This window comes from Vitis riparia, chromosome 7, assembly GCF_004353265.1.
Source record: "Vitis riparia cultivar Riparia Gloire de Montpellier isolate 1030 chromosome 7, EGFV_Vit.rip_1.0, whole genome shotgun sequence".
Lineage (NCBI taxonomy): Eukaryota > Viridiplantae > Streptophyta > Magnoliopsida > Vitales > Vitaceae > Vitis > Vitis riparia.
In genome coordinates this window covers 4,162,058-4,190,047 of record NC_048437.1, presented here as the reverse complement: position 1 = coordinate 4,190,047, position 27,990 = coordinate 4,162,058, and the positions used below count along the sequence as shown (strand labels likewise).

At 35.0% G+C, this 27,990-nt stretch overlaps 2 protein-coding genes across 4 annotated transcripts; one reads left to right on the top strand and one right to left on the bottom strand.

Annotated features, from left to right (window-relative positions):
- Window positions 1-103: 103 nt before the first annotated feature.
- LOC117917326 (nicotinate phosphoribosyltransferase 2-like) lies at window positions 104-10,876 on the top strand. 3 transcript variants are annotated; one of them, XM_034833563.1, is made up of 15 exons: window positions 106-542; window positions 1,113-1,260; window positions 2,866-2,985; window positions 3,148-3,282; window positions 3,369-3,430; window positions 4,028-4,103; window positions 5,263-5,364; window positions 7,023-7,139; window positions 7,878-7,936; window positions 8,040-8,214; window positions 8,505-8,639; window positions 8,745-8,843; window positions 9,499-9,607; window positions 10,275-10,387; window positions 10,497-10,876. In XM_034833563.1, exons 1-15 carry the CDS (start codon window positions 385-387, stop codon window positions 10,575-10,577), a joined length of 1,689 nt encoding a protein of 562 aa, XP_034689454.1. In that variant the 5' UTR covers window positions 106-384; the 3' UTR covers window positions 10,578-10,876. The 3 variants fall into 3 exon arrangements, with proteins under 3 accessions (XP_034689456.1, XP_034689454.1, XP_034689455.1); XM_034833564.1 differs by having other exon boundaries at window positions 108-542; window positions 10,500-10,876; XM_034833565.1 differs by lacking the exon at window positions 7,023-7,139 and having other exon boundaries at window positions 104-542.
- Window positions 10,877-11,130: 254 nt separating this feature from the next.
- LOC117917325 (DNA polymerase alpha catalytic subunit) lies at window positions 11,131-25,935 on the bottom strand. The gene is made up of 31 exons (XM_034833562.1): window positions 24,697-25,935; window positions 24,326-24,496; window positions 24,137-24,220; window positions 23,925-23,999; window positions 23,649-23,713; window positions 22,686-22,776; window positions 22,398-22,577; window positions 20,712-20,875; window positions 20,455-20,569; window positions 19,860-20,033; window positions 19,639-19,752; window positions 18,853-18,972; window positions 18,435-18,761; window positions 18,214-18,306; window positions 15,996-16,114; window positions 15,810-15,882; window positions 15,634-15,690; window positions 15,437-15,529; window positions 14,916-15,038; window positions 14,727-14,824; window positions 14,494-14,539; window positions 13,939-14,049; window positions 13,725-13,808; window positions 13,476-13,589; window positions 13,292-13,381; window positions 13,113-13,183; window positions 12,409-12,625; window positions 11,959-12,012; window positions 11,751-11,870; window positions 11,547-11,621; window positions 11,131-11,431 (listed from the first exon to the last, which is right to left on the bottom strand). Exons 1-31 carry the CDS (start codon window positions 25,897-25,899, stop codon window positions 11,285-11,287), a joined length of 4,668 nt encoding a protein of 1,555 aa, XP_034689453.1. The 5' UTR covers window positions 25,900-25,935; the 3' UTR covers window positions 11,131-11,284.
- Window positions 25,936-27,990: the final 2,055 nt, after the last annotated feature.

Sequence of the window (27,990 nt, the reverse complement as noted above, 5' to 3'; positions counted from 1 at the left end):
TCATCCGACCAGAGTGTACACACTGATCAGGCAGAAGTCAACATGATGTTGCCACGTCATGATGGGGTTTCATAGGAAGAGTCGAGTCTCGTATCGGCGGTCCACTGAGAACAGCCCATTTATCCCTGTTGCGTTGAGTCCAGGTCCTCATGTTCGTAACGATTATCCTCCAGCCCTTCGTTTTTAACGGTCTCCACAACCCTCTCCTCTGCAGCTTCCTCTCGATTTTTCACATGGAAAAAATGAGTTGATTTCAGGAATATGCGCTTCAGTTGCCGCTTCGCCCACGTCTGCTTTTGAGTATAAATACGCATACAACCCCTGAAACGGCGAACAGCGAATCGTAGAAAGAGGAAAAGCAAAACCCTAGCAATTTGCGGAAGAATGGAGGCGAAAGCAGCGAATGGTCCGAATAGTGAGCGGTCGTATGGGGTCATTGATGGCCCGACCAATCCAATGGTTACGCCTCTGCTTACGGATCTCTATCAGTTCACTATGTGCTACGCTTACTGGAAAGCCGGCAAGCATAACGAACGGGCCGTGTGAGTGCATTTTCATTTTCCTTGACTCTGTTTGGTTATGGGAAATTGGAGGAAAAGGAAAAGCAAAAGCAAAAGGATGTTCCGATCCTTCTTAACTGTTTTTTTTTTTCTTTTTACTGTTTTAGTTTCCTGTGCTCGTGAAAAAGATTAACTTGGTTATGCTACTGTAAATTGAGGCGAATTCTTCTTTTGATCGTTTCATTAAATTTTCTGAGAAACCAAGCAGTGGCCTTTTTTTTCTTTTTTTTTATGGATTTTGAGTTCATTGCTCGCTGTTTGTTGCTTGCGTTTGTCTTATTCCATAAGATTGTCTGTATTGATTGTTTGCTATAGCGGGTGATAAGCCTTGGAAAACATTCCGCACAAGGAGTTGTGAGATGGTTGAGTTGGTACAAATTCAAGTGGTTTTGAAAAGTAGATTGATTTTTGCAAAATATGTGAACACTAGAATTGAACTACTAGTCACTGGCAGCTTTAAGGGCCATCAATTTTCTTTTAGAATCTTATTTGCTATGTTTTGAAGCTGCTTGCACTGTAATATCTTGTTTTCTAATTGCTATAATGTTCCAGGTTTGATTTATTTTTTCGGAAGAACCCATTTGGTGGTGAATATACAATCTTTGCTGGTTTAGAAGAATGCATAAAGTTTATAGCTAATTTTAAATTCACAGAGGAAGAAATATCTTTTATCCGCGCAACCTTGCCTCCTACATGTGAGGTAACTGTATTTCTTGATTACAATTGTTATTCTGATTCTTTTTGGTTCCATAAGAGGTGTTAAGAGAAGGAAAAAAAACTATAGAAAATGATTTCTTCATGTTTGGTTTATTATGAAAAATCAAAATGAAACTCAAATATAATTAAAATTAATTAAAAACTTATACATCTTCAAATTATTTAATTTTTATATAGAAGAGAAAAAATAAGTAGAATGAGGTGAAACAAGTATGTGAAAATAGTTTATTAAATTTATATTTATTTTTTATTTTCCTTCACTTTTTCTTTTGTTCTATTTTTCCTCTTTATTTTCTTTCCTCACATTTTTTGTCAAATCTTTGAATAACCAAACATACCATGAAATAACAAAATGATCAAGTAAAGAGCAATTAGAAAAACACAGGCTTCCGTTTTCTTGTTTTTCTTTATTTAGAAACCAACAGTTTACTATCATAAAATAAGTAAATACAAAGAAGGATGCAAAATTCCCTCCCCACCTCTAGAGGCAACCACTACATAACTGTAATCAAAAGCTAGAAAAACTATTACAAATACAAACTCAAAACTTAGGGGTGGGGGGTCTGGGGCAAGCTATGAACTTCACTTCAAGTGGGCCAAAATAAGATTAAAAAGCTCATATAGCCAAGTGGTAACCATGCATATTTGCAGAATTTGGATCTGGGATCAAAACCTCAAAAACTTTAATCCCCTGGGCATAGCGTGGCTCCGCCACTGGTAAGCCACCCAAGTTAGTTGTCAATCATATTTGACTCATATGTATGCCTGTTAAAAGAAAAAAGAAGAAAGAAATCATATTTAATTTATGTGCACAATGTGGCAAGATTTCCCCTCTCTATGATACATAGGAGTGGTTATTCTATTACACACACCAGTCATGGGAAATGTGCTTTGTATGACAACAAGATATATTAAAAATGAGGATGCCTATTATTTTGAAGCCATTCTCATGCTTTTCACCCTGGTTGTTTGATGAGAATTGATTGATTAAACTAGTTAGATTGCATGTGTCAGAAGAAAAAAAAAAAACAAAAAGCTAGTTATTGGAGGACAAAAATAAACCTTAGACTGATCTTAAACATGTTGATATTGGTAAATGATAGAACATAGAAATTTCTAGAACTCTTATTTTGAATAGGACATGGTTTTCCTTTTATAAAATGGCCATGTTTATTATTATTTTTATTATTTTTTTCCATCACAGGCGGTCCTGATTATGAGTTTTATTCATGAGAGCATTTTATAACTGTTCTAATTCTGAATAGTATTTTGGATTTATGTACATAATAGCATGAAAATTTTCATATAAGTTTGAACTTTTTTGGATTTATGTACATAATACCAGACTATGACAGTTTGATTTGTACGAACCTGAAAACAATGTAAAACACTTCAACTTTTTCTGTTAGTTGATGATCGCATAAAAAATTGTCATTCTGTATGATAGTGCTTTCAGGAATATAGTTAAAATGTGAATTTCCTTTTACTGATAACATCAAACTTCATATTGAGGTATTATACTGCTCTCCATCTAACCCTTGAACTAAAATATATGATTAACTGATATATTGTCATCAACAAACTGTAGGATGGCTTCTACAATTATCTTAGAGGAGTGGACTGTTCTGATGTTGAGGTGTATGCTATTTCAGAGGGATCTGTTGTTTTCCCAAAAGTACCCCTAATGAGAGTTGAAGGGCCAATTGCTGTAAGTACCAGGTCTTTTCTTTAGAATATTTTGAAAAAAAATAATAAATCAATCTCATGTTCTAAAGATATAATTATTATTTCCTCTTTGGTGTCTAGTTTCCATTTTATTCCTTAAAATTTTCATTATAATCCACCTTAATGCTTCTCTCTGATTTTTTAGGTGGCTCAATTGCTGGAAACTCCATTTGTTAATCTTATTAATTATGCATCATTAGTGGCTACCAATGCTGCAAGGCATCGATTAGTTGCTGGGAAGTCTAAAATGCTACTTGAGTTTGGGCTTCGACGGGCACAGGTTTTTTTTTTTTTTTTGTCCTTAATTTGAAATAAGTTCTGATCTGTATTTTCTTTTATCAGAAAGATTTGTTTATTTTAAATTAGGGGCCAGATGGTGGAATAGGAGCATCAAAATACTGCTATATTGGAGGATTCGATGCAACAAGGTAATTTCTGCTGAAATATCAGTTGCTACATTTTGAACACTGCAGTAGCCATTTCTTAAATTAATAGATATATGATTTCATCGCATTTCTATATCGCTGAACTACTTTTTAGGGGACTTTTTATCTATATGGTAAAATAGTTTGTCCTTGCACCAATTCCTTTACAGTAAATACTATTAAATCCAATTTACATTCTTAAATCACTAAAAAAAAAGTCTCATATTTACATCATATGAAATAGTTTTTCTTTTCAAGTGGAATGCTCAAATACTTAAAAGCTTTGCAAAATATATTCGATTTTAAATTTTATAAAAGAGAAAGGAAAAACGAAACACGTATTACTGTGTTGTCATTACCAATCACCTGGTGAGTCAGGTGAAATATATAATATGGAGAAGTAGAACTATCTGCTAGGTTGCAATTTTCAGCTGCATTCTTTAGGCTTTTCTTTTTCGAATGTGTTAGTGGAGTATTTCTTTATGGTTGATTAAGGGGACTTTCAAACCCTACTACATTTATCATTTTTCAATGGATCATACTGTTATCTAAGCTAACTTTTGGTCTGACCAATTTCCTTTTTGTATCATGCATTAATAGTAATGTTGCAGCTGGGAGGTTATTTGGGATACCACTTCGTGGAACTCATTCCCACGCTTTTGTTAGCTCATTCATGGTTGGTAATTTTTACAATCAAGTTTATTTTTCTGTAATGACCTTGGCACATAGATATGAATTCTCAAGGTGTACTGTCTGATAAAAAAATTCTCTAGAGTACCTTAAATGTTTCAAAGTAATAATAGTATCTTGTATTAACTTGGAGAAGAGTGTGTTTCTGGCATCAATGGCATTACAAATATAGATAGCTAATTATAGATCACAATGCATAGAAAGGCATTGTTTATGTTAAGCTAGTTCTGGAATGTTAACTTACTTGACAGTTAGTAATAACAGAGAATACCGTAAACATGATTTAGCTTTGTCAGTCATTCCTTGTCAGTTACTTGGCTGCTGGTTGGATGTGCAAATGTATCTACACTACCATCTACTTTCTGTGTCAGTCATTCAAAGTGTAAAGTTCAATATTTTTCATCTTAACAACCATTATATTCTCTATATTGATTTTGTTAAGTTCCTTACATGAAATCTGGGGGGTGTCTACCATGCAGCATCATTTGAAGTACTGCTATATGCCACTATTTTAGTGGCATTTGTTAACCCAATACGTTTTAGTTTCTTCTTTTTTTATTTTTTTTAATTGGCCCAAATATGTTCTAGCTTCATTGTGGTATCTTTTTATAAACGTCAGCACTGCTGTATAAAATAGTCAGCTGTTTCATTTAGTGCTTTCAGATGAATGTTTTTCTTTTGCTCCACCAGGGTTTGAGATTGGGGTAATTGAAGAAGAATCATGAAAAAACTCTTGGACATGATTGACTTGTTTATCCTTTTTTTGTTATAGGTCTGACCGACTTGTTTATCTATTTGGCATCTACTTGTTTTTAAGACTTGTGCTTGCCAGGCTAAATTTGTTTAAGAAGTTACCCTTGCTTAATGCTAGATAGTCCTGACTCCTGACCAATGATTTGCACTTTCTTGTTGTTCATTAGCAAATATGTGGTCCTTACTCCAACATTTACCACTGCTTTAACCTTGGCTTTGAAATTGATATCGACATTCTAAATTTTTTACCATTTCTGTATGTTATTCCTTAACAATTATCAAACTGATCATCATTATACTTGTGTGCACTGAACAAATTTTCTTCTCTTTAGATTCATACATACCTTCTTGCATGAATCTTTACTTTATCTAATTTATGCACTTGCCTTCAGAGCCCTGATGAGATCATAGACAAATCACTTCAGAGTTGTGATGGCTCAAGAACTTGTGAGGATTTTGTTAGTCTGGTGCAGGCATGGTTAAACAAAATTCAGGTGCTTTGGCTTAAAATTTTAGATTCTTTAATGTCTGGCAACTGCTTTAAACTGCTCAAAAGTACATCTCAAATTTATTGTGTACATCAATGTTTCTGTCTTTTCTTTTTTTCACCTATAGCTAGAAATAACTAACCTAATCTACTACTGCCTGAGCATTTATGGTGCTAGGGCATCAAACTTGAGCATTTCCTTTTACTTTGTAATATTTGTGCCTTCTGTTATGGCTATTCATTCAGTTTTTTTTTCAATTATTTTTCTATTTAGAGTCAACTCCAATGGATATACTGTTTTAAGTGTGAGCCATCAAACTGTAAAATCCTGTTACAAACCTGGTGAAAATTATCCCATATGTGTAATTAAGAATGTTATGCATTTATACTTGCATTGCTGTCTTTAATAATGCTGCAAATAGTTGTGATTGAGTTCTTCCATGCACTTTAATGTTGTAGATATCCTGCATACTATGGTATGTGCCAGCAATGATATATACTAAATTTTGATTATTCATTTCATAATTACCCATTTCATCCTTGCATGATTAGAAATGGCCATGATATGAGGATTTCCTAGACATTACTAGTAGGTGGCAGGTTTGATCTCTGAATGAAAGAAAAGATGCCACACAAGGAAAAGTGCATATATAAATCATGAAGTGTTACTTCTAACTATTTTCTTTACAACAAGAGAGAAGAATGTAAGATATAACTGGTAATGGTAAAGTATCTTCTTTTTAGCATCTTGTGAGTAAAATCACATCAAGAAAAGAAAATAATGATAAAGTGTATCCTTCTGCAAATTATAATAGCATGCTTTCAGTCATTCAGAAAGTTGGAAATTTTCATAAATGTTTTGGAAGTATCTAATGGTGGAGATCTGTGGCTGTTGCCTCTTATTGGCACTTCAATACATTGTCTCTTTTTATCTACCAAAACAGGATTTGTGGCTTTGCTGGTGATAAAATGTGCAATTTTTTTCTTCTAAACAATAGGATATGTTAACAAACTTGATGTTATTATTTTGTTTTAATTAACTCCACATTTTACCATGGCTCAAATTTCATCACAGAAGTAAGATTTGCTCCTTCTAAGAAAAGAATGGTTTTGAGAAGTTTCTGAAATGCATGGAATTTAATTTAAATAGTAAAATGCTAAGCACTTGGAAACATAAAACAAAAGCTGAATGCTATAGTAAGTCCATATAGCGGTTGATGTCATACATTATTGACCAATACATTCACTTTATGATAGCCACATGATAGAAAATAAAAAATAAAAATTGCATGATGTGTGCATACAGTGGATTCACTGAGCTTTCTTTTCCCCCGATTTCAAATATCTTTGTATGCCCCTATTATCATGTACATATCATATCAATTTGTATTTATAATACACAATTTCAGAAGCTCATTCTTAATCACCATAATAGGATTTGAGATGAATTCATTAATTTAATAAGAACCAACTTCATGCATTAATTGAAGGTGATTTGGATGTTCCTTTTTTTCTTATATTTACATGGAGAAGATAGTGGCTTCAATTCTGAAAATACTTTTGAATACTGTATGTCTGTACTTTATGTTTTTTACTCATCCTCTCTTGCTCTCCATGTCCGTTCATTTGTCTTATTGTTCAGTTGTTTATTTGTTTGCTTTCCAGTGGTCACGTTCATTTCGTGGCATTTTTGGTGAGACAAATCAAAGTGAGCTAGCTGCCTTCACCTCATATGCCTTGGCATTCCCTAATAACTTCTTAGCTCTTGTGGACACATATGACGTAAGTAAAACTTTAGCAAATTATCTTGTAATGTTTAATTACTGTCATTGTGGCCTATTATCTTACCTTACCTCCTTACAAAAGACATGGTTTTCTGGTTGAGGTTTTCTTTGCTTTGCCCCATGGTCCAGCCTCAGTCACTTGAAATATGTTTCTCCTTAGATTCAAAACTTACAGTTTCCCACTTAAATGCACTTTTCATTTTTATGTTTACATCATGCTATGATATGGTTGATGCTGAAGTAGTCAACATGTCTTTTGCCTCCCCTAATAAATATATCTTTATATGGTGAGTCCCTTGAAATTTTCCCTCCCAGTACTGTGGTAACTGTGATGATTGAACCTACAAGGATTCTCTTAGTAATCCAGTGGTTAGTGCTTTTAATATTGAGACTGTTCTTGTTTCTGATCACATTAACCTTAAGGACTTCTGCATTAACTTTATGAATCTTGGTACTTGTGGAATCAAGTGTTCTTGTAAGCATTAAATGCTTACATCATGTAACTTACGATTATACTTTAGTTTTTACATAGTACTATGTCAATTTGTCCAATATGTGACTTTGCATTTCAATAGCTAGTGATTATTCTTATTTTGGTTATTTGTCATTTTATGAGAGTCATCACTCTTATGCTAGACTACTAGTCTCTCTCTCTTACCTCACTTGGTTGCATATCATATTGACTCATTCACAAGGTCTTTCTCTAACACCAAAGAATTCATGTTTATGTTACCAGGTAATGAAGAGTGGGATTCCTAATTTTTGTGCAGTTGCCTTAGCACTCATTGATTTAGGGTACGTCTTGAAGTGCCAGATATCAATCTTCATATTTATTAGCAAAGGATTCACTTAATTGCTTATATTTTTCATGCTGAGTTTTAGATGATTTTTTGTGCAGGTATAAAGCAGTAGGCATTAGGTTAGATTCTGGTGACCTGGCATATCTGTCTTGTGAAGCCAGGAAGTTCTTTTGTACTATTGAGAATGAATTTGGAGTGTCTGATTTTGGAAAGATGAGTATCACTGCCAGTAATGATCTCAATGAGGAAACTTTAGATGCTTTAAACAAACAGGTAATCATCTGAACTAAAGGTGCTGTGAAACAATTATGTTTTCCCGTCATTTCAGAATTTTTATAAAGGTGTTCCACAATCCACAGAAATAAAAATTCAAAATTGTTTCAACACTTGAATTTTTTCTTGAGATTGTGTAGATTCATGAGTGAAGATTGCTCTTTTTCTTTTTGTTCTTTTCTTTCAAGTTTTGCATTTTTATGATGGTAGGGCATCTGTACCTACAGAAAGAAAAACAGACAAAATTTCTGAATCAGACTCTTAGTTGGATGAGTTGTTTTCCTGCACAGGGTCATGAGGTTGATGCTTTTGGGATTGGAACCTATCTGGTTACATGCTATGCTCAAGCTGCTTTAGGTTGTGTTTTCAAACTTGTTGAGATAAATAATCAGCCCCGCATTAAACTCTCTGAAGATGTTTCAAAGGTTTGATAATGTTGTCCAAATCAGTTTGTTCTGTGTTTTATTTTTTTCTTTTTATTATTATTTTTTTCCTTTTTTTGGTGGGGTTTCATTATTTTCTGGTTCTAGGTTTCTATTCCATGTAAAAAACGATGCTACAGATTGTTTGGGAGAGAGGGTTACCCTCTGGTTGACATCATGACAGGGGAAAATGAACCACCTCCTAAGGTATTCCATCCACTTGTGGTGTTCCTATTAAATTCCTTGTATATGTTTTGAAGCATGTTGATAGTCAGATGTTTTCAAACTTATCGATGGGCAAACTAAGAATGTTAAGTTGAATAAATAGTTGAGCAAGATGAGAACTGTAATTTTGAACAATAACTGTGCCATCCAATAATCCATCATGAACTTCCATACTTAACATGGACAAGTGTAATGCTTATCAAATTAGCAATGGTTAGTGAAACATTCCAAAGGTTTGACCTTTGCCAACACCTATAAAAAAAATGTTTGGTTTCCTAGAATGCACATATAGGGATGGGGTGTTGGTGGAGGTGTTAGTAAAGAAAGGAGGAAACAGGTATTTTCTTAGGGTACATGGAAGGGTATAATTACATCTAGTGGTGCTGAACCCACAGCAACTCTCTGTAAACAAATACATCCACACATTAAGGAACCAGCATCAATTATGAAAAAAGATAAGGAGGACAATTTTCAACTTCTGGTTCATCTTGAATTTCCATCATGTTTGTACTGTTAGCATCAACTGAGACAGGTTGTTGTGATGCCCATATACCATCCTACGGCTTGCTTTTTCTGATGTTTTTATGAGAATTACTTCATATGATGGCTGAAGAATGTAAGCAATTTAAACTTGCAGGTGGCAGAACGAATTCTATGTCGTCACCCTTTTAGTGAATCCAAGAGAGCGTATGTGGTGCCACAGCATGTTGAAGAGCTTCTGAAGTGTTATTGGTCTGGGAGCTCAGGTGCAGATATAATTTTGATCACTTTTTTTTGTTGGTCATCATCTTAAACATCTAAACTTGTTAGAAAAATTCTCCATACCTGATACAATGAAAGCTACAGTGCTTTATCCATTCTGAACATAAAGAAACCATCCAATATAATGGGATCTACTTGGATTGGCTTCTAAAAAGTCAAAAGCTCTTCTTAAGCTCAATAAAAACTTATGCACTTATTTGGGTAATTCTATTGAAAGAGCTCGTGGCTTAAAAAGGAGCTCAATGCAAAAGTTAGGAAGTTATTTCTCCTAGAAGCCCTTCTCTGGCTTTACACATGAAGTTGTTTCAAATTTAGGAAACTCTCAGAATACCAATATTGCCCCTCTAAAATTTTGACTATGACTTTGGCTAAAGTGAAACAAAGAATTATCCTAAATAAGGCCACACAGTCTTTTCATCTGTCACTACTTTATGTTCCATAGCAAATACTTCCAAATTTAAAACTCTCCTCAAGCTCTTGATTGTTGATAATTAGGCGTAGCAAGATTTGATTTGAATCTCATAAATTTTCTTTGAAGTGGAAAATAAAAATCATTCATCAGTAGAAAATAGATCAACTGGTATGATAATTAATCTCCGATAGACTACATTCTGTTTACAGTATCTTAAGCTCGGTTTTTGGTCATTGAAGGTAAAGCAAGAGAAGAGTTACCCCCTCTCAAGAACATTAAAGAACGTTGCATGAAACAGCTTGAACAAATGCGGCCTGACCACATGAGGAGATTGAACCCAACACCATACAAGGTAACTACAGATATGCATCTTACTAGCATGGCTTTTAGTTCATAGTGATTTCTTTTATGATTGTTTTTTTTCTTGGTTGCAACTGCAAAAATAAACTTTTGTTACCTAGCAGGTGAGCGTGAGTGCAAAGTTGTATGACTTCATTCATTTCCTATGGCTCAATGAGGCACCTGTCGGTGAGTTACAGTAAGGGATGAACGAGTGGAGCACTGTACAAAACAGAAGCCAAGTGATGATTCCACTGTGGTAGGAGGAGCTTCTTTGAATAGTCAGCAGTTTGTGAGATTCTCATTGATGTAATACTCGAATAAGTCTGAGAAACAATTTGTTTCGTCATCAAATAAAATTGTGTCCTGCTCCCAGCATTGTCATTTTCAGAGTTATGTATGATTTCGCGGTATAACCGTGCTCAAAGAAATAATGCAGCTTCTAGTTGTAACCTTTACACAACAGAATTTTGAATCCAAGTGTTAGAATTTTATTTATATACATCTTAGATTTTATTGAATGAAGCACCATATTAGCAAGGCAGTTGGAAACAGGAGTCATTGGATGACGGTCCTTGTAGCACATTGAAACAAGATAAAGTAAATCCTTATCTTTTTCTGAAACCAAAATGCAGCTAAAAGTGCCGCAATGAAACCAGTAATGGAAACACCTCTAGCCTAGTCACTCTCACCAGGTGAGAGGGCACAAATCTGTATTTCAAGATATCGCACAGGTTGCTGATATTGGGTTAGAGATGAATCAAGTAAATGAAATTTAACTCTTTATTTTACCCAGAAAAATTGCCCACTGTTGATAATACAAGTATATCCACCATTTACATAGAATTAAGGTAAAAGTAATGTCTGTGACTCTATATCGGCTTTGAACATACTGGGAGCTTTCAGCCATTTAAACTGTCACAGTAAGGTCATCCAGTTGCACCCATCCGTAGGCGCACCGGTCCCTAATCTTTTGAGTTGTTGATGCTGCCAAGTTAACTAACGGCCGAATTCTTGCCAACTCCTTCTCAATTGGGATCCTGGTGCTCACCTCCATCTGCAAAATCGCAACACAATAAAACATTGAATAGGTTTCCTTGCACATAAATGCTGGATTAATAGGCCAGAAATAGATCGCACACAAATCTCATGAAGAAGAAAAGTAAATAAACCTTCTCAATGCATCGAACAGTATCCAATACGTGGCAGAAATAAGAAAGCTGCTTGTAAAGATCTGCTTCCGTGTACTAGTCCCAGTCCCAAGTACATTTCACACCCAAGTTTAGTAAATAATGAAAGATGCCATAGAAATTAAAGGGGAAATAGAAAAGGCAAATATATTGATAAAAGAGTGAGTTATTAGATTTGATGAATACCTTTCTTACAAGCCGGCCATTACAGCGAGGGTAGTTAGGACAAACCGTTCCTCTCTCGGAATCCCCAATCACCCGCAGGTTGAGACTATCTGTGGTGTGCTTGCAGGTTTCATCATCACACTAGAATTAAAGTTGACTCCTAATCAGACCCAGTTATCACTTCAATTGTCTAAAGCTTTTTTACATAATAATCTAAAGGAGTGCATACCATCATTGAACCCTTATAGTACATTGAGATGAACCCATCAGCTTGCCTCTTAACCTGATAGATAAAATATAGGGGGTCAAATGTACAGTCTTCAGCAGATAATTAATGAGTCATCTGTCTGAGCCCCTAAACCAAAGCATGGGCTCAAAAGCAGTGCACAGATAGCTAGAAAATGGCCCAATCCCCAACACAGGGCACAAGGTATCCCTGATGATTCTATACCATGTTAGTCCAAGACCTTTAAACAAGAACATTTCATTCTTCATAAGATTAAATTAGACGGTAAAATTTGTCTCTGATCATCACATTCAATCCTGTTTCACTAGGTAGGATAGAATACACGATCATAGGGTATCAGTTGTTTATAGTGGCCCGAGGTCTGAGATTCTACATTTTACATATATAAGGTGTAGATCTAGCATATATAGAACAGAAAAATTCAACAGTTACCTGGTTGGCTATCAATGCAGGAGACATTCTACCCACATCACCTTCCTCTGGGCATTTAGGGCAACGTAACCTTTGCCAGAAATTGTTGGATTCCTCTACTTGCACTTGTGTTGATTTTTCAGTGATTGATGTATGCACAGAATTGAACAAAGTTGGGCAGTCAAAAGTACCAAAGCAGCTTGGACAAGACAAGATTAGATGCTCACAACCTCTATATCTGCAATTCAATTGATAACATGCATCCATCCATTAAATCCAATAAGTGCAAATACTGGAAAAATCTGAATTCAAGTCTTAATTGAGACATCCTGAAAAATAAGGAGGAAAATGGTAATGAAACATAAACAGTACAGAAAGAAACTAAATACAGGAAAGAAAAACAAAAAATCACACCCGCCAAGCACTAACACCAGACAACAAGAACCCCTTCCCCTCCTCTTCAAGAAAAAAATAAAATACTAAGAATCAACTGCAGTGGGGGTAAAGCCATTCAAGTTTCTTCCTTGGGAAATATTTGGAATACAGTTTCGGATATAATTCAACAATCATTTACTACACTGTAATATTCAGGAATGCTTGATTGTTGAATTGAAGGATATAAAATCAAGCTACATGCTTTTCATGGAAAAATTGGCTGATAATTCAGGAACTTATTAAAACTTTGTAGATTGCCACAATGCTATCATGAGTCAAGCTATGTTTACCTCTCCTCATCTGCAGACAAGAGTGAGATGGAAAAATCATTGTTGATGGCCTCACTTGGTTTACTTTGGAACTGAGAGAGACCATGATTACAATGTTAGCTTCATCTAGGAAAAATAACTGCCTAAAAGTTTTATGGCAATTGGATGCCAGGACAGCCTGGAGGGGAGATGCTTTATACCTTGGATGAGTCAAGCCCTAAACAATCGGCCAAACGTGCTGGGCTTGTACCCTGAATTGAAGCACATAGACGAGAGACCACAGGATGAATCTGCATAGAGATATTAACCATCAAGCAAGCTGGAGAATGAAGCTAATATTAGTTACTACAATTTAATTAAGCATCATCAATACATAAGCAAAACCTGCTGTGCCAAGTAGTAATCAATGTCAATCATCCATTTTCCATTGTCTCTTTTCAATTCATCAGGATGTCTAGCACGCTGTGCTATCCCTGTTGAACTACCTGAACTAGTCCCCTGTCCACACACAAGAAAAAAGTAAAGCTCAAAAACTTATTACAAATGTAAAAATCTTAAACATAGAAGAAGCCCAGTACACCAAAGTTTGATTTACTGCTTCCTCCATAGAAAATGCAATGCTGCATTACCAACCTGCTCACAGCAAATAATATAAGGGACTGTATCACCAGCTGAGCAACCAGTTGAGTAGCCACTTTGCTTCAATCGTAGTGCCACCTAGAAAATGGATCATTCTATGCAGTCAGCAATATTTAAATGAATGGTAGAACAAATCATACAAGCAAAATTAATTATAGTTTCAGATGAGTAATCAAAATCAATGAGATCAAAGATGGCTTCAACTCACTTGAACATGTGGTTGGTTCTTGTCTGGGTACGCTTCAGGGGTTTTAGTCAATGACTTAGTGATAATATATTTCTCTAGTGCTACTTCTCCATTCCTCATGTCCTCTTGTACCTGCTTAACGAGCACATGTTGACATTTTGTTAAATTCCATGATGGCCAACTGTGCAGGTTTGAAGCATGATTATGCAATTCATGCCAGTCAGTTCTGCCTCTTGATACACAATTACAATAAATAGTTGGTGTGATCATCTTCCAAATGGTTGGATTAGATGAAAAATCTACTAAATGAAGGTCCTTTAATTTCAATATATGGTTGTTGAGCATATATTAAACACCATCAAACTGACACAAGCACAATAACAACATTTGACATTTGACACATCCTCAAGCTCACTTATGAGACAGGGATTGGAATTTTTTATCAGTTGACCCCTGTTGTTTAGCAGTGAAGCACTAAGAAATCAACTTTGTTTTCATGCCAATCAACACTAGGATTTAATGTGATGATAACATCATACTGAATTTGATGATAAATACACAAAATCAGGACTTCACCTTCATGAGAGAGTTGTGTATTGATTCAACAACATCCTCACACGACCTGTAAGCACAAGAGCCATAGATGTGACAAAATTTAGAAAGACAAATAAGCCAATGATTTTTCTTGAATCTCCAGCTCAACAATCCATAATCACAATAATAATAATAATAATAATAATAATAATAATAATAATAATAATAATAATAATAAAAGGAAAAATAAAATAAAAGATAGAAGTTAAACACACCCTCCAGACAAGATTTGACTTAAGCTGAAATCTCCCAATTCCTTTGATAGTAAACTCCAGTCACGACGAACCATATCAAGACCCTTTCGTTCAATAACCTGTCCAAACAAAGTGATTTTACTGAGGCCTAGAATAGCATATTCTAAACCAATTAGAAGAGAAAAAAAGAGTGAATGTTCAACTATCTACCTCATATGGTGTACCATCTTTGAACTGTAATTTGACAGCTGCATATTTCTTTTTCTTGAGAAGCAGCATTCTCTTGTACAAGCCATCGAGAGCAATTTCTAAACACCTATATTTTTTGTTGACCTGAATGCCATGAGTAACAAGATCACACTTCATTAAAGCATCACAGAAGGATAATATAAAAAGGTGCAGTTTCAAGCTTAAATCAAACACATGCCTTAAGAAAGAGCTACAGTGTATGATATTCTGGCCAGAGAGATGCGTATATCTAACAAAACAGAACTCTTTTTATCATCCAAAATTTCATTTTAGAATCTTTTGTGTAGAAACATGCCATGTACTTCCTGGATATCAAATTGACCACAGGCATCTCTACTTTGGAAATAATGAATTAAGGACTCTTCACCTTGACCCTAGACACTTGATTGATATCATGTTTACATCATATGACAGGAAAAATGGAAACCCCGATCTCCTTGAGATGATTCTCTAGCAAATGCTAGGATATAATTAAACCCCACCTCTTGAATGACTTTCCCTGCAATTGCTTTGGCTTTTGTAATATCATCCAGCCCAGTATAAATCATAATTGAATCAGTATCACCATATATCACCTGCAGGATACAAGACAATGGATCTAACAGCCACGTTACTTGAACCAGTTAATACAGCAAAAAGTTAACAACAAATTTGGATTCTCAATATACAAGATATAAACCTCCAAGTTTAGATTATTCTGAACGAGATCAACAGTACTCTGCAAAATCTCCCTTCCCTGCAAGTTGATTAAGAGATTTCCTCACTAATACTAAAAACATAAAATGTGAATCCAAAGCTTATCTAAGATTAATACATTCTTTTCAATTTTAGAGTAAGCACTGCAGATCCTCTTACTTGTAGTGTTATAAGCTCTGCCAGTGGCTTTGCATAAAATCTTGAATTGGAAAACCCCAGGCATCCATACATACTGAATCACAGACAACATGGAAAATAAACAAAGAAATACCATTATAGCAACAAAGAAAATTTATAGCACATCATATTGGCTAAAAATGGAAATGGTAAAAAAATTACACAAACCTATTTGCAGTGAGTTTCAGTGCCTGCTGCTGAATGTCAAGCTGCTGGAGATTGAGACCAGATGCTGTCTTTAACCTAGACTTTACGTTTCTCCTCCTCTGAACTAATTTTTTCAACAACTACAAAAAAAGACATGTAAAATAAAATTTTTATATTAATTTATCTATACTGAAGAAAATTGGAGCAAAAATATAGAATTTAATTAAAATTTCATATTCTCCTTCCCTGGACCAATTTTTAGACGGTATGTAAAGTAAAAGCAAAATAATAATATTTAATAGGAAATTTCACACTTGAAAAAATGAGCACATCTGCACCCCCCCCCCCCTTTCTCTCTCTCTCATGCGCACGCACGCACGCACACAGTGCAAAAATATAGTAGTAACTAATCAGAAATTTCATACTTGCTTAATACAGGAAAACACATCTCTCTCTTCCTCTCTCTCATATACACAGAGCAAATATATAGCATTTAATCAGACGTTTCACATTTAATACATGAAAACACATCTCCCTCCCTTTAAGGAGTCTTATCCTCTCTCCCCCACCCTCCACTCTCCCTTTTCTTTGATGAAGCGTTCTCTTTTATTTTCTTTCCTATTCTTTATTTGAAGAAGTGTTTTTTCATTTTCTTTCCTTTGTTTCCATTTTCCCCTTCTTTGATGTAGCATTCTGTTTCTCAATCTCCTTGATGAAGTGCTCTCTGTATTTCTCTCCCTCTATCCCTAAACCTTCACCCTCTGTATCTTCCTTCTTTGAAGCAAAATTCTTACAGTAAACAACCACATAAACATGTAAGCTCCTTTCATGTTCTCAAGCGCAATCAACCACAAACCAGTAGGGTAAAAGCATGCACTCTCTAGTTCCAATAGAAATAATTGAGGGTGCATTTGAAGCTATAGAAAGTAGGTCCAGTAAATAGATGCCAAACCTCCAGTGATCTCCTGTTTACAGACAGAAGCTTATTCAAGTATTACAAAATCCCCAAAATGAAGGGAACACTGGATTCCTCCTCACAAAAAGTAGGCTGCAAACAAGGATCTTAATCATCTGAACCCAATATAACACAAGCCTTACCAGCAACACTAGTGCCATCCTTTTCCCAGTTTACTTTCCACTAAAACAAGGGGAACCTCATAAAGGGCATTAAACCAATGATATTCTGATCCAAAAATTTAAAAGGAGAAAAAGAGAAATACAGATGGAAACAAATAAACTACAAGAAGAGCAAGTGACTGAAAGAAGAATTTGAACGGGGGCATACAAAAATAGAATAAATATCTTGGTCAACCACTTCATAATCTCTATGCTAGGAATTTTTAACATGCCTTCATAAGGAAACTGTAGGACTAAGCAGAAAAGCTAGCAGGTAGCAAATGAATATAAGTCATGAAATCCATGCCATGATTGCAAAAAAATAACGCATTCTCTTTAGGTTTGGAGCGTTCACAGTTCATACTATTTATATCTTCACTAAAATAGCATGCCACCAAAGCCCTCAAAGTTTAGAGCCAATAGTCAAGTCTCGTTCAAATAGAAATCGGCTATTAAAAAAACAGATGCACCTTAAACCGTATTCTGTTTCTTATGAGAGATTATAAATGCTCTTTTATTAAAACCATAATGATATAATTCCTAACAATTGAGCCATTACCAGTGTAGCATCCTTTGGGCAAATTATTTATCAAATGGTCATGTTGTTCTATCCACAGAAATTCCAAGAACATTTACTAGAATTTCCAACCAGGACATCACAAGTATTAATTGAATAATTAACCAAATCAGTTTTTAAATCAGCCAATTTTAAAATTTTCACTTCAATGATATTATAGCTAGGTCAGGACCATAGAATGAATAGAGCTTGGTGGGAGATTAACATATTTCCTGCTAACTGGAGGTGCATGCAGACATGAATAACAGAAACAGATCCATGTCAACACCATTTCCCCCACAAAGCAATATGTCCGCAAACATACTCTAGTTTTTCTGTTTAAATGCCTAATAAATACAAATTAAATTTTACTGAATCTTGATCTAAAACTTCCTTCTCCCTTTAGAATTAAAGATTTGTATTGCTTTTTAAGATGCAAACTATAAACTAGACCTGAAAGGAACAAGAGGTGCAAATTACAAATATAAGGTTTCAAAAAGATTGCAAAGTTCCATTTCTTCTCAATTCAATCAGAAATATGAATGCATTAATCTAAGGTGATCATACCTCAGGTAAAACCCCAGTCGTTTTACTAGATGGTAAACGAGGAACCGATCCATCTGGAGATCTTTCAACTGTTGTGAAGCAGATATTGTATTCCTGTAAACAATGAAGTATTAGTGCTCATAAAAAATATGTAAAAGGAGGAAAAGAAACAATTGATTGGAGAGGGTGTGGAGGGAGATAGAGGGAGAGAGAGTAAGAAGGGAGAGAGAAAAGCAAATTACCTGAATGATTGAAGGGTAAAGGCTATTGAAGTCCAAAAGTAATATATACTTGTCATACAAGCCTCTCTTTGGTTCCAAAACCAATCCACCGGAGTAGGCTGGACCTTTTTTTCCTTTTCCTTGATTGTTATGATGAGCATCATTCTCAACATGTGCATCATCAACATCCAGTTCATCAATATTTCTGTCCTCAGCACCACCTTGATTCATTTTTCGTTTTGTCCATTTTGTTTCCCTCAAATGAGAAGAAATCTTATCTGGGACAATATACTTCTTTGCATGGAACTCATGCAATAGAAGATATTCTACTCTCTGTGCCCTAGCACCCTGAAAACACATGTCAGTTGTACTTTCTATGTCATGCTCATGGACAGAATACATAAGAAATCATTAAAGAGACCACATTTGAAGCACTCACTTGGAGAGTCTTTCCCCAGAGATTACCACTGATATTAGTCAGAAAACGTGTAAGAGGAAGAACACTCAAATGAAACATAAGTTCCATGGATAACCATGCATCTGTTTCACCATATTCAATCTGAAACCATTAAACATAGGATGAGAACCATAATATGCAATCATCCAAAGGAGCTGCAATGATTTTTCATTTATACTAGGCAAAGTAGACCAGTTAAACCATTATCAAAGTTTTAGAAGATACCAGTCTCTGAGCAAGGCTCAAGAGATGCCTCAATTTTTTCCTTCTTTTTTAATTTTTATGAGAAACAACAATAATTCATTGAGGCATGAATCAAAAGTAAGATGCCTCAGTCGAAAATCTTCCAAGCCACTAAATGTCACCGTTAGTCGCTACTAGGTAAATTGAACTATGTTATGTGCAAAGGGATACAAGGTTACGCATAACTAAGCAAACAAAATGAATTTCATAAAACAAAAGAGCAATATGATTCCAGTTAAAGGTTCTAGAAGGACAAGATAATGACCAAAAAGTATGTAGGGTTGAGATGGTATTAAAAGACATGATGTAAATGGCAAAGGCAGCTGAATGGCAGAGAAGGATGGCAGAAGGTGACCCTACTTTTGAAGCCTCGCCCAAGATGAGTATCAATTTTTTATAAGGCTATTAATCTTAAAACTACAATCCCCACCAATTAGAACTTATCAAACTTTTTTTTTTCTCTTGCTGATTCCAATCAGAAGCAGATGATCATGAAAGTAGTTCAAGTAAACATCAGAAACGTACAAGTTGCACAAGGGATTCCGATGTTTGAAACATTCTAGAAACATCTTGTGGAGCAATCTCCTTCCGATCTTTGTTCAGCTGAGTCTTTGCAAGTTGTGTCAAAGAATAACTGACCTGGAAGAATCAAAATTTCATGCATGAGGAATCAAACCATAACAACATTACAAAATGCTCACTGGTGTAAGCTGGCAGAACCAGAATCATGAAATGAAGTGTCATACTTCTTTTAATAGGTCACGGGAACACAGATAAGTATCACATAAGAGCCGACCAGCAATGCAAGACATGATCCCTGGGCTTGCTCCGGAACCAAAAATGGTGCTTCCTCTGGTAAGCTTAGGCATCACCCGACGCTTGAGACGACCTATCTTGGACCACATGGGAACTTTGCAAGCCTGTATAAGTAGGTAAAAAATTACAGAGTCATTTAGGGAAGATGGCTTATCCAAAGATGAATCAACAAAGTGAATGTGTTTAACTGTCTCGTTTGGTGTTTTAAAACTGGACATTGAAAATAATACTGCTTGAATTTTTATTTTTATTTTTTTCAAAAAGAAACATTAGCACAGCAATAGTATCTAGTATTAACTGTATTTTATTTTCTTTAATTCAAAATGTAAAGTAGATGGTCAGCTAGACCAACAAGACATGCATCAGATTAGTAGGTGAAGTCAAGGCATTTCATATTCAAAAGCAAATTATAGAGGATAAAAATGGTGAATTCACCAATTCCTACGTAAGAATTAATTGAGAATGGGTTAAAGAATATTTTGAATCCATTAAAATATTTGATTGAAAGATCTAAAATATGCCCACCTCAGCTCTGTGGAGAAGAACATCCAGATCAAACCCAGAAATATTATGACCAACAAGAACATCGCTATCCAATTTGTACAGCTCAATCATCAGACGGTTTAAAAGAGCTCTTTCACTGCAATATAATAAGCACAAAAAGGTGGCTTAAGAAACCCTGGAATTTTCAGTTTTCTCACAAAACTGATATGTTATTAGATAGAACAGAATTTTGGAATGATAAATTTTGCCAAAGAACAAAATGTTTAACTGAAACCTGCCTGATTTCAGAGCATAGAACATTTGCTCCAGCCTTAGAGTTTCTATCTGAAGCCTCTTTAGTGAACCCCATTGGGAATATGCCTCCATCAAGTTTGCGTACAACAGTAAAATGGCTGAGCACACCAGGCCTCTTCCATTCTGAGGGTAACATGGGGGAATCAATCTGAAAGTTCCAACCACACAAGTAGTGGTTGATCTTAGTAAGGAATAAATTGGAATCAATGTGTCCTAGGTTGAAGCAAGAACTGCAGCAGCCAGAGAATAACCACCAACAATATTTAAACTTTAACTTCTGTTTCTACTTTGCTGACTACATAATTGGGACACAGACATGAAAGTTTAAGAAGATGCGGTTCATCTAGAACTTCTTGTCTATAATTTTAGTCACTCCAGAAGTGGATAGATTTGTGGAAGCTGTAAGTTAAGCACCATTATAATAACCAGTGAAGTATCTTACTCAAGAAATCAACCAAATTAGGAAAAAGAAAAAACATGCTTTTACACCTCACAGTCAAGCATCTCAGCAGAGATGAAAAGCATTATTTGTCTTTTGTTCATATCATGAATGATACCTAATTCATGGAACTATGTGAATAATAAATCAATTGAATAAAAGAGGGATCCTGCAGCAAGATTTACACGGTATTACAGTGTCAACCGTTAATTATACTTTAATACTGCCAAAGATAAGATATCAAATTCAGTGAAACCCAGGTCTACAAAATGCCTATATTGAGGATTTAGTAATATAGATTCATTGGACATTTGTGATCATTAAGGAACATCAGAAGCAGTATATGATGATGTATATTGTTATTCCCTAGTTATATGCATGGCATGCAGTTAAGGAATATGTAGATATTTAAGCCACTGCCTGTTGATCATGAGCTATACTAATTAAATCGTAGAAAATAGAGATCTTCAGTCTCTGCTCAACATAAAAGGAAAAGGAGATGCTGCTTGACATAAAGAATGGAAATGTAACAGACACAGGACACATAATCATGTAATGTCACCAGAGTGTGGAGCTGATTCCAAAAAGGGTACATTTTGGATCTTTGTGTGTCATTTCCTGGTGTTGAATGGTGCTAAACACTCCATCTAGATAACACAGGAGGTAAGGGGAGTTCAACCATCCACAACCATATTCAAAAATTTCTTCCCACACCAAAACCTAAAATGTTCCCTTGACACTGAAGTCAATCGATCACCCAGAGACAAAAATGAACCCTAGTATAAATGCCAATATTAGAAAACATAATGACTCTACTGCCCAATGGTGGAGAGTCCTGGAGTTCCTTCTCCTATAGATTCCACCTAAGGGGAAAAAAAGAGACTAACAGACTCATACTGAACGCAGGAAATTGGGAGCACAAATGTACAATCAAACTCCAGGAAATGATAATTGAAAGAAAATTAAGATGTCAATAACACATAATGACATTCATTTCTCTTGGAGCAACATGACCCAATATTCTCTAATATATCATTTCAAAATGATAACTAGTGCCAAGCCTGATTCTAATACATTCAAATCAGCAAAAACAACCCTGATCCAATATCAGAAACGGACAAGAATATGGAGCATATCTAATGGCCGAGAACTGTAAAAAAAGTGAAATATCCTAAGAGGGAAAGTCACCATCAATAAAATCAGAACCACCAACAAGGCCTCTAGAACATACCTTGACCTTATGACAGCAGATGACAGATGCAGACACAATTTCATTTACATTCTGTTTTTCATTGATGATAGTTTTCAAATTGATAGCTGTTACAACCACTGGTGGAATCTCTGCTATGTTCTTTAAAATCCGTATGTCCTTTGGACAATCAACAGTAACCTCAAATTTGCACCAGCTCACCTGTCAATAATTCAACCAAGCTTTTAAGATGGAAATTGAAAATATGAACAAAAAGAACTTCAGCGGGTACCTCAAATGATAAGGAATGAACGGATTCCAAAAACTCACCCGTTCAGGAGCCGGACAACTGGAAAATTTTGAAATTGAGAGCCAGGAAGGTCCCATAATCTTCCTTTTGATGAGAAAAAGCTCTAAAGCACTGTCAAGAATGATGCTGGTCAAATTTCCTCCAATTTAACTAAATAATATGCATCAAGTAAGTAGTTTGCCAATCCATAGCCAGGAAAAAAAAAAGAAGGTATTAAAACTATGGAACAGTATTATAAGTAGCAACCAAATCCTCATGCTTGAGTTGAAAATAAGTAACTTTTTCCAACCAACAAGGTAACTACACAACAAACCAAGTCTATCACTGAGTTTGGCTGTTCCAGATTTTAGCATGGCTTCCCAACAAGAATCAATAGAAGAAAATTTAGGGGGCATGTAATTGAATTTAACAAATGCAAGTTCCAAACTCCTACCCTCTTCTTACTAGAACAAACTCAAATCAAACTTAAGAAGTACTGCAGAATGGAAAAATATAGGAGTTAAGTGCTAGCATGCAGTAGGTGATTAATCATGAACATTTACATCCATCTCTTGATTCTGAGGGCCTAAATTTCACTATCTAACACAAGACAGACTGATAAATATGTCTAGTTGTTTAAACCATGTCATCTTTTTTTTTTCTTCCTCTTTCTGGTGAGCAAGTAGGAGTTTGGTGAGACACAACTAAGCAGACAAGTAGATTGCTTCTAATTTTCATGTATAAATTTCATACACCAATATCATTTTGTGATACACTAGCAAGCTCAAGCAAAAATCTCCACCTAGGAGCACATATGTAAGCCAAAAAATATAAAATTTGTTTCACTAGTTTATTTGGGCACAAATTTATATCCACAGTCAGCTTCCTTCTTTAAAGTTGCACATTCACTCATGAAATCAAACATGCAAGAAAAAAAGGCAATTCTTAATATGAGATATAAATAAAGACACCAAGCGTAATGAACTAGTTCCGACTACTTATACCTGCAATGAGTTCCAAGCAGAGCACAAAATGCCTCTCCTTTGAGATCTGCTGGAAGTGGTGGGTCCTGCAATGACAGAAGTCACAGTTTTAGCTTGTAGGAGATGAGACCAACCAGATAAATAACAAATGCATGGCTCACAGGAATCTTAAAGAAAGTAGCTTCCCAATCTCCAAAGTTCTCGGAAAGAGAAATGCAGAGTTGAAATTTGAATAACCAAACATGATAACCAATGGTCTAAACCACCATGCTGATTCCATTAAACTGTATAATATACCTTAAATGGGTAATTAATCTTTAGGACATAATTCTCCCCGACAGGTATATCAGCTCGCTCAAATGCATAACTCCTCTGTGATATATTCATCATAAACAAGGAATGAGCAACAATATGGAATAAGTAGTGATGAAAATATGCGGCGGAGCATTCAGCATTTTTAAGAGTTAGACAATGCATTTTTCTGCTGCTTCAATGATCAAAATACAAACCTTAACTGGCGTCATGCTAAAAGTTGAAACATTGAGATTTAACAACTGTTTTGCTATTTCATTCTTTAATCCTGATGCCACGTCCTAATCGATGAACAGGGAAGGAGTGGGTCAATAAAAACAAACAGAAAAAAAAAATTAAGAAAGAAGAAACAAGGGATGTACAGGTCTATGTGGATAATAACATACTTGCAATTTTGTCCTCAAAGCTGCAGGAGAAACCCGAGAGGCTTCGACATCTTTCTCAAGCCTCATGATTTCATCATTGCCAAACACCGAATCATTTGGGATTGCATAGACACATCTCTCCATGTTCTTTACCACCACACAGCAGCTATGATATGCACTTCCTGCTTTAACCTTAATTACAACAGACGAAGCCAACCATCAAGTTATTGTCGTCAGAATTGTTTAGTATAAACTCTATCTTAACAAGTCCATGTACAATTCATGTCCATAGACTATTCATGTTCAATTATTCTTGATCCATGTATCATGAAACTAAGGACTTCTTGAAAATGCCCTAAAATTAGTACACGATTTTGAAACTATCGATTTACCTTCCCAAATAGATAGAGGTTGCCCATATTAGCACCATAAAATTCCTCGTGGGCATCAAGTATGTAGAAAGGCAGTGACCCATCTGAATCCAGCAAAAAATCTGCCTTCTCCTCACAATTCAAACTAGGATTAACCACCTCTCCCTCATAACCAGCACTAGGATTGCCTCCATTCCTTACTGCCTGCCACCCGGCAGTGGCGGCACTCAATGTCAGGTCTTTCTCCTCTTTAATTTTTGCATTGAGTGAATGATCCTCCTTTCTCTTCACAGCCTGCTCTGATTTATCCTCAACCGCATCTGGCACAGTCTCCTCAACTGCATCTACCTTAGTTAAAGGATCATGTGATTGGACAATTGACTCTGCATCCATTTTCGAATTCAAATCTTTACCATCTTTGGTTTCTTCCAGAAAATCTCTTCTATCACCCAAACCACAATTCAAATCATTTGCATCTTTGGATTCTTTAACTACACCCTTTCCCTCAACCATATTGCCGTTTTGCATTGAACTTGACACGGAATCACCATCTGCTATAGTGACCTTGGTAGGCTCAGGCCTAATCGAAATCGGTGATATCTCCATCTTAATGGTGGTACCCGGAACAAAATTCCTCCCACCAGACACCAACCCCGATTGTCCCCTCCGACGCCTCTCTCTATCAGCCTCATCAGGAGCAAATTCAGCAATCACATCATCCACTATACTATCACACGACAGTCCCTTAACTTTATCATCCCTACTTTTCTTGAAAACTGAAGAAGTGAACATGGAAGAAAGCCGTTGCTTCCCCATCATAGCCGCCGCAGCAGAAAGCGGAGAGGGCTTTTTGGGAGGCGGGTCCTTCTTTTCGGTTTTCTTCTTCTTAGGCCTCTCCGCTTCGCCGTCCGATTCATCGGAAGATGGAGGGACACCCGCTAGGGACCAGTCCTCTTCTTGACCTTCGTCTCCGTACCCTGAGCCATTATCGTCGACTATGAACCCTCTGAATTCTTCGCGGCGCTTGGCAACGAGTTTGTCGTACTCATCCTCGTCGACAGTGTCGTAGATTGGATCTTCCACCTTGATCTGGAATCCAACGCCATCGGAGCGCCGGCCGCCTCGGCGGAGGGCTTTTAGACGCTGAAGGGCGTCCGAGCGGGCCGTTGCCTCAGCTCCTCTGCTCCTCCGCCGGCCGGCGACTATGGGCTCCTCGTCGGCCATCTCTCTCCCTCTCTATGCCTCTCTTTTTCCCTCTAGGGTTTTACGTGCATTCAAAGGAAAAGGAGAAATGGCGGGAAATCCAAGCGCTTTCGCGCCAAGTATGGTTTAAATCGTTCGAAGTTGACCATTGACTCGCTGAGCTGGATCGGTGGACGCGATCACTGAGTTGTTGTCGTGTGGGTTCATACGTGGCAGAAATTATTGGCTAAAGGATGAACCATTCATTAGATATGAGCCTTATGACCTTATCTATTTGAGCTAATGAATTTTTACCACGTTACCGCATATGTTCGTGAATGGTGCCTCAGCCCACTCGAGAGACATTCCTGTTAAAACGCGTTTACTCCATGATAATAAACATAACTTTATTAATTCAAATATTAAATAAACTCATTAATACAATATAATTAAAAAAATAAGAAATATTAATATTCTTTATTATCTTTTTTATATTTAATCAAATATAATATGATTTATTTATAAATCAATATATAATAATGTATGGATTTGGGTTTTAACCAGTTGTTCAAACTTTCACTTCATCCTCATGATAATATATTTTTAAATTGATATTTTTTTAAAAAAAAAAATTACGAACAATATAATAATTCATTACATTTTTAAAAAAATTTACCAGAAATCTTCATTTTTAATCATTACAAAGCATTTATAATCCTTTAAATTGATTTTTGTAAGGGCTCTTAGCGCATTATTTAATGTGAAAAATATAATAATTTTCATTTAAAAGAGTTTAAATGATATTTTTATATTATTTTATGGATATTTTAAATAAATTTAGGTATTACAGAAAAAATTATCACCTGAATAGTCGACAACTTAATGAGTTCGGTTCCTTTTAGGTTGTATTTGTAATACATTTTAGTATTATTTTTTTTTATAAAATAATAGTAACATATATCTTCAAAAAAGTATAGTATCATTTTTTTTTTCTATGAGCGATGATACACAATTTTTTTCTTGTTTTAGTATGCAAAAATTTAGCCTTTTAACAAAATTAAGAGAAAATAATATAAATAATTAAATACATTTTTTTAATAAAAAAACATATTTATTTTTATTTATAAATACAATTTTAAAAAACTTTACAAACAAAATATTAAAACCACATCAAAACTTTTATATTTTTTAATTAAAAATATTAAACATTAAAAAGCTAAATTTGCAAATAAATTAACTTCATAAGTAAAAAAAACTAAAACCATAATCATCGGATATCATTTCACATAAAAATTTAAATAATCAAATAATATGATAATGTAATAAAATTTATAAAATAAATAAATATTTTTTAATAGGAATATAAAAAAATTGATGTCTTAAAATTTTTAATTTGTTCTTAAGTATTTGTTTTTATATTAAAATTGTTCTTATTGATTGTATATTATTATTTTATATTTAAAATATTTATAAATAATTAAAATCAATAAATATAGAAAAAGGAAATTGTGAACAAAAAAATGAAATTAAAAAAAAATCATAAAGCCAACATATTAAAAAAAACAAAAAACAAAAAAGGTAAAGGTATTAGGGAGGAGATAAAGAAAAAAGAAAAAAGAAAAGTCACGGTAAATTGTTACATCATAAAATAATAATAATAATCATGATTTTCACTGTTAAAATCCATACTTTGAGGGTTATTTTTCTCAAAATACATGTATTTAAAAAATCAAAATTCAAACTTCTCAAAAATATAATATTTTTGAGATAATGCATCATTGCGTGATACTAGCTTGTCGGAAACTCTCATTTTTCTACCCATATTTGTAGCTTCTGTTCATACCTTTATACCAAAAAAAAAAAAAAAAAAAATCCAATAGTCACAATCCACGTATCCATAAAAAGCAAAGACATTGTTTTTTTTCTCCACAAATATTTATTTATTTATTTATTTTTATATTTATGATGAGAGTATGAAAACCCTATCATTTGGAAATGGAAAAATAGGCACTGAAAAAGCAGGTTCTTCCATGGCACTTTTGCAAATGATTTTGCTTCAGATTAATTAAATAAACATGTGTCCACTCTTTGGACTTACCAAACCTAACCCTTCCTCATTGGATGACATCTACA

What these genes read in the sequence shown, in the direction of transcription:
- LOC117917326 (XM_034833563.1), top strand. Translation starts at nt 385, where the DNA reads ATGGAGGCGAAAGCAGCGAATGGTCCGAATAGTGAGCGGTCGTATGGG. An exon ending in CTTTTGTTAGCTCATTCATG is followed by an intron (nt 4,104 to 5,262) that starts GTTGGTAATTTT and finishes ACTTGCCTTCAG; the next exon opens with AGCCCTGATGAGATCATAGA. An exon ending in TTAGCACTCATTGATTTAGG is followed by an intron (nt 7,937 to 8,039) that starts GTACGTCTTGAA and finishes TTTTTTGTGCAG; the next exon opens with GTATAAAGCAGTAGGCATTA.
- LOC117917325 (XM_034833562.1), bottom strand. Translation starts at nt 25,899, where the DNA reads ATGGCCGACGAGGAGCCCATAGTCGCCGGCCGGCGGAGGAGCAGAGGA. An exon ending in ATATTATTTGCTGTGAGCAG is followed by an intron (nt 13,590 to 13,724) that starts GTTGGTAATGCA and finishes GTGTGTGGACAG; the next exon opens with GGGACTAGTTCAGGTAGTTC. An exon ending in ACTATAAGGGTTCAATGATG is followed by an intron (nt 11,871 to 11,958) that starts GTATGCACTCCT and finishes CTTTAATTCTAG; the next exon opens with TGTGATGATGAAACCTGCAA.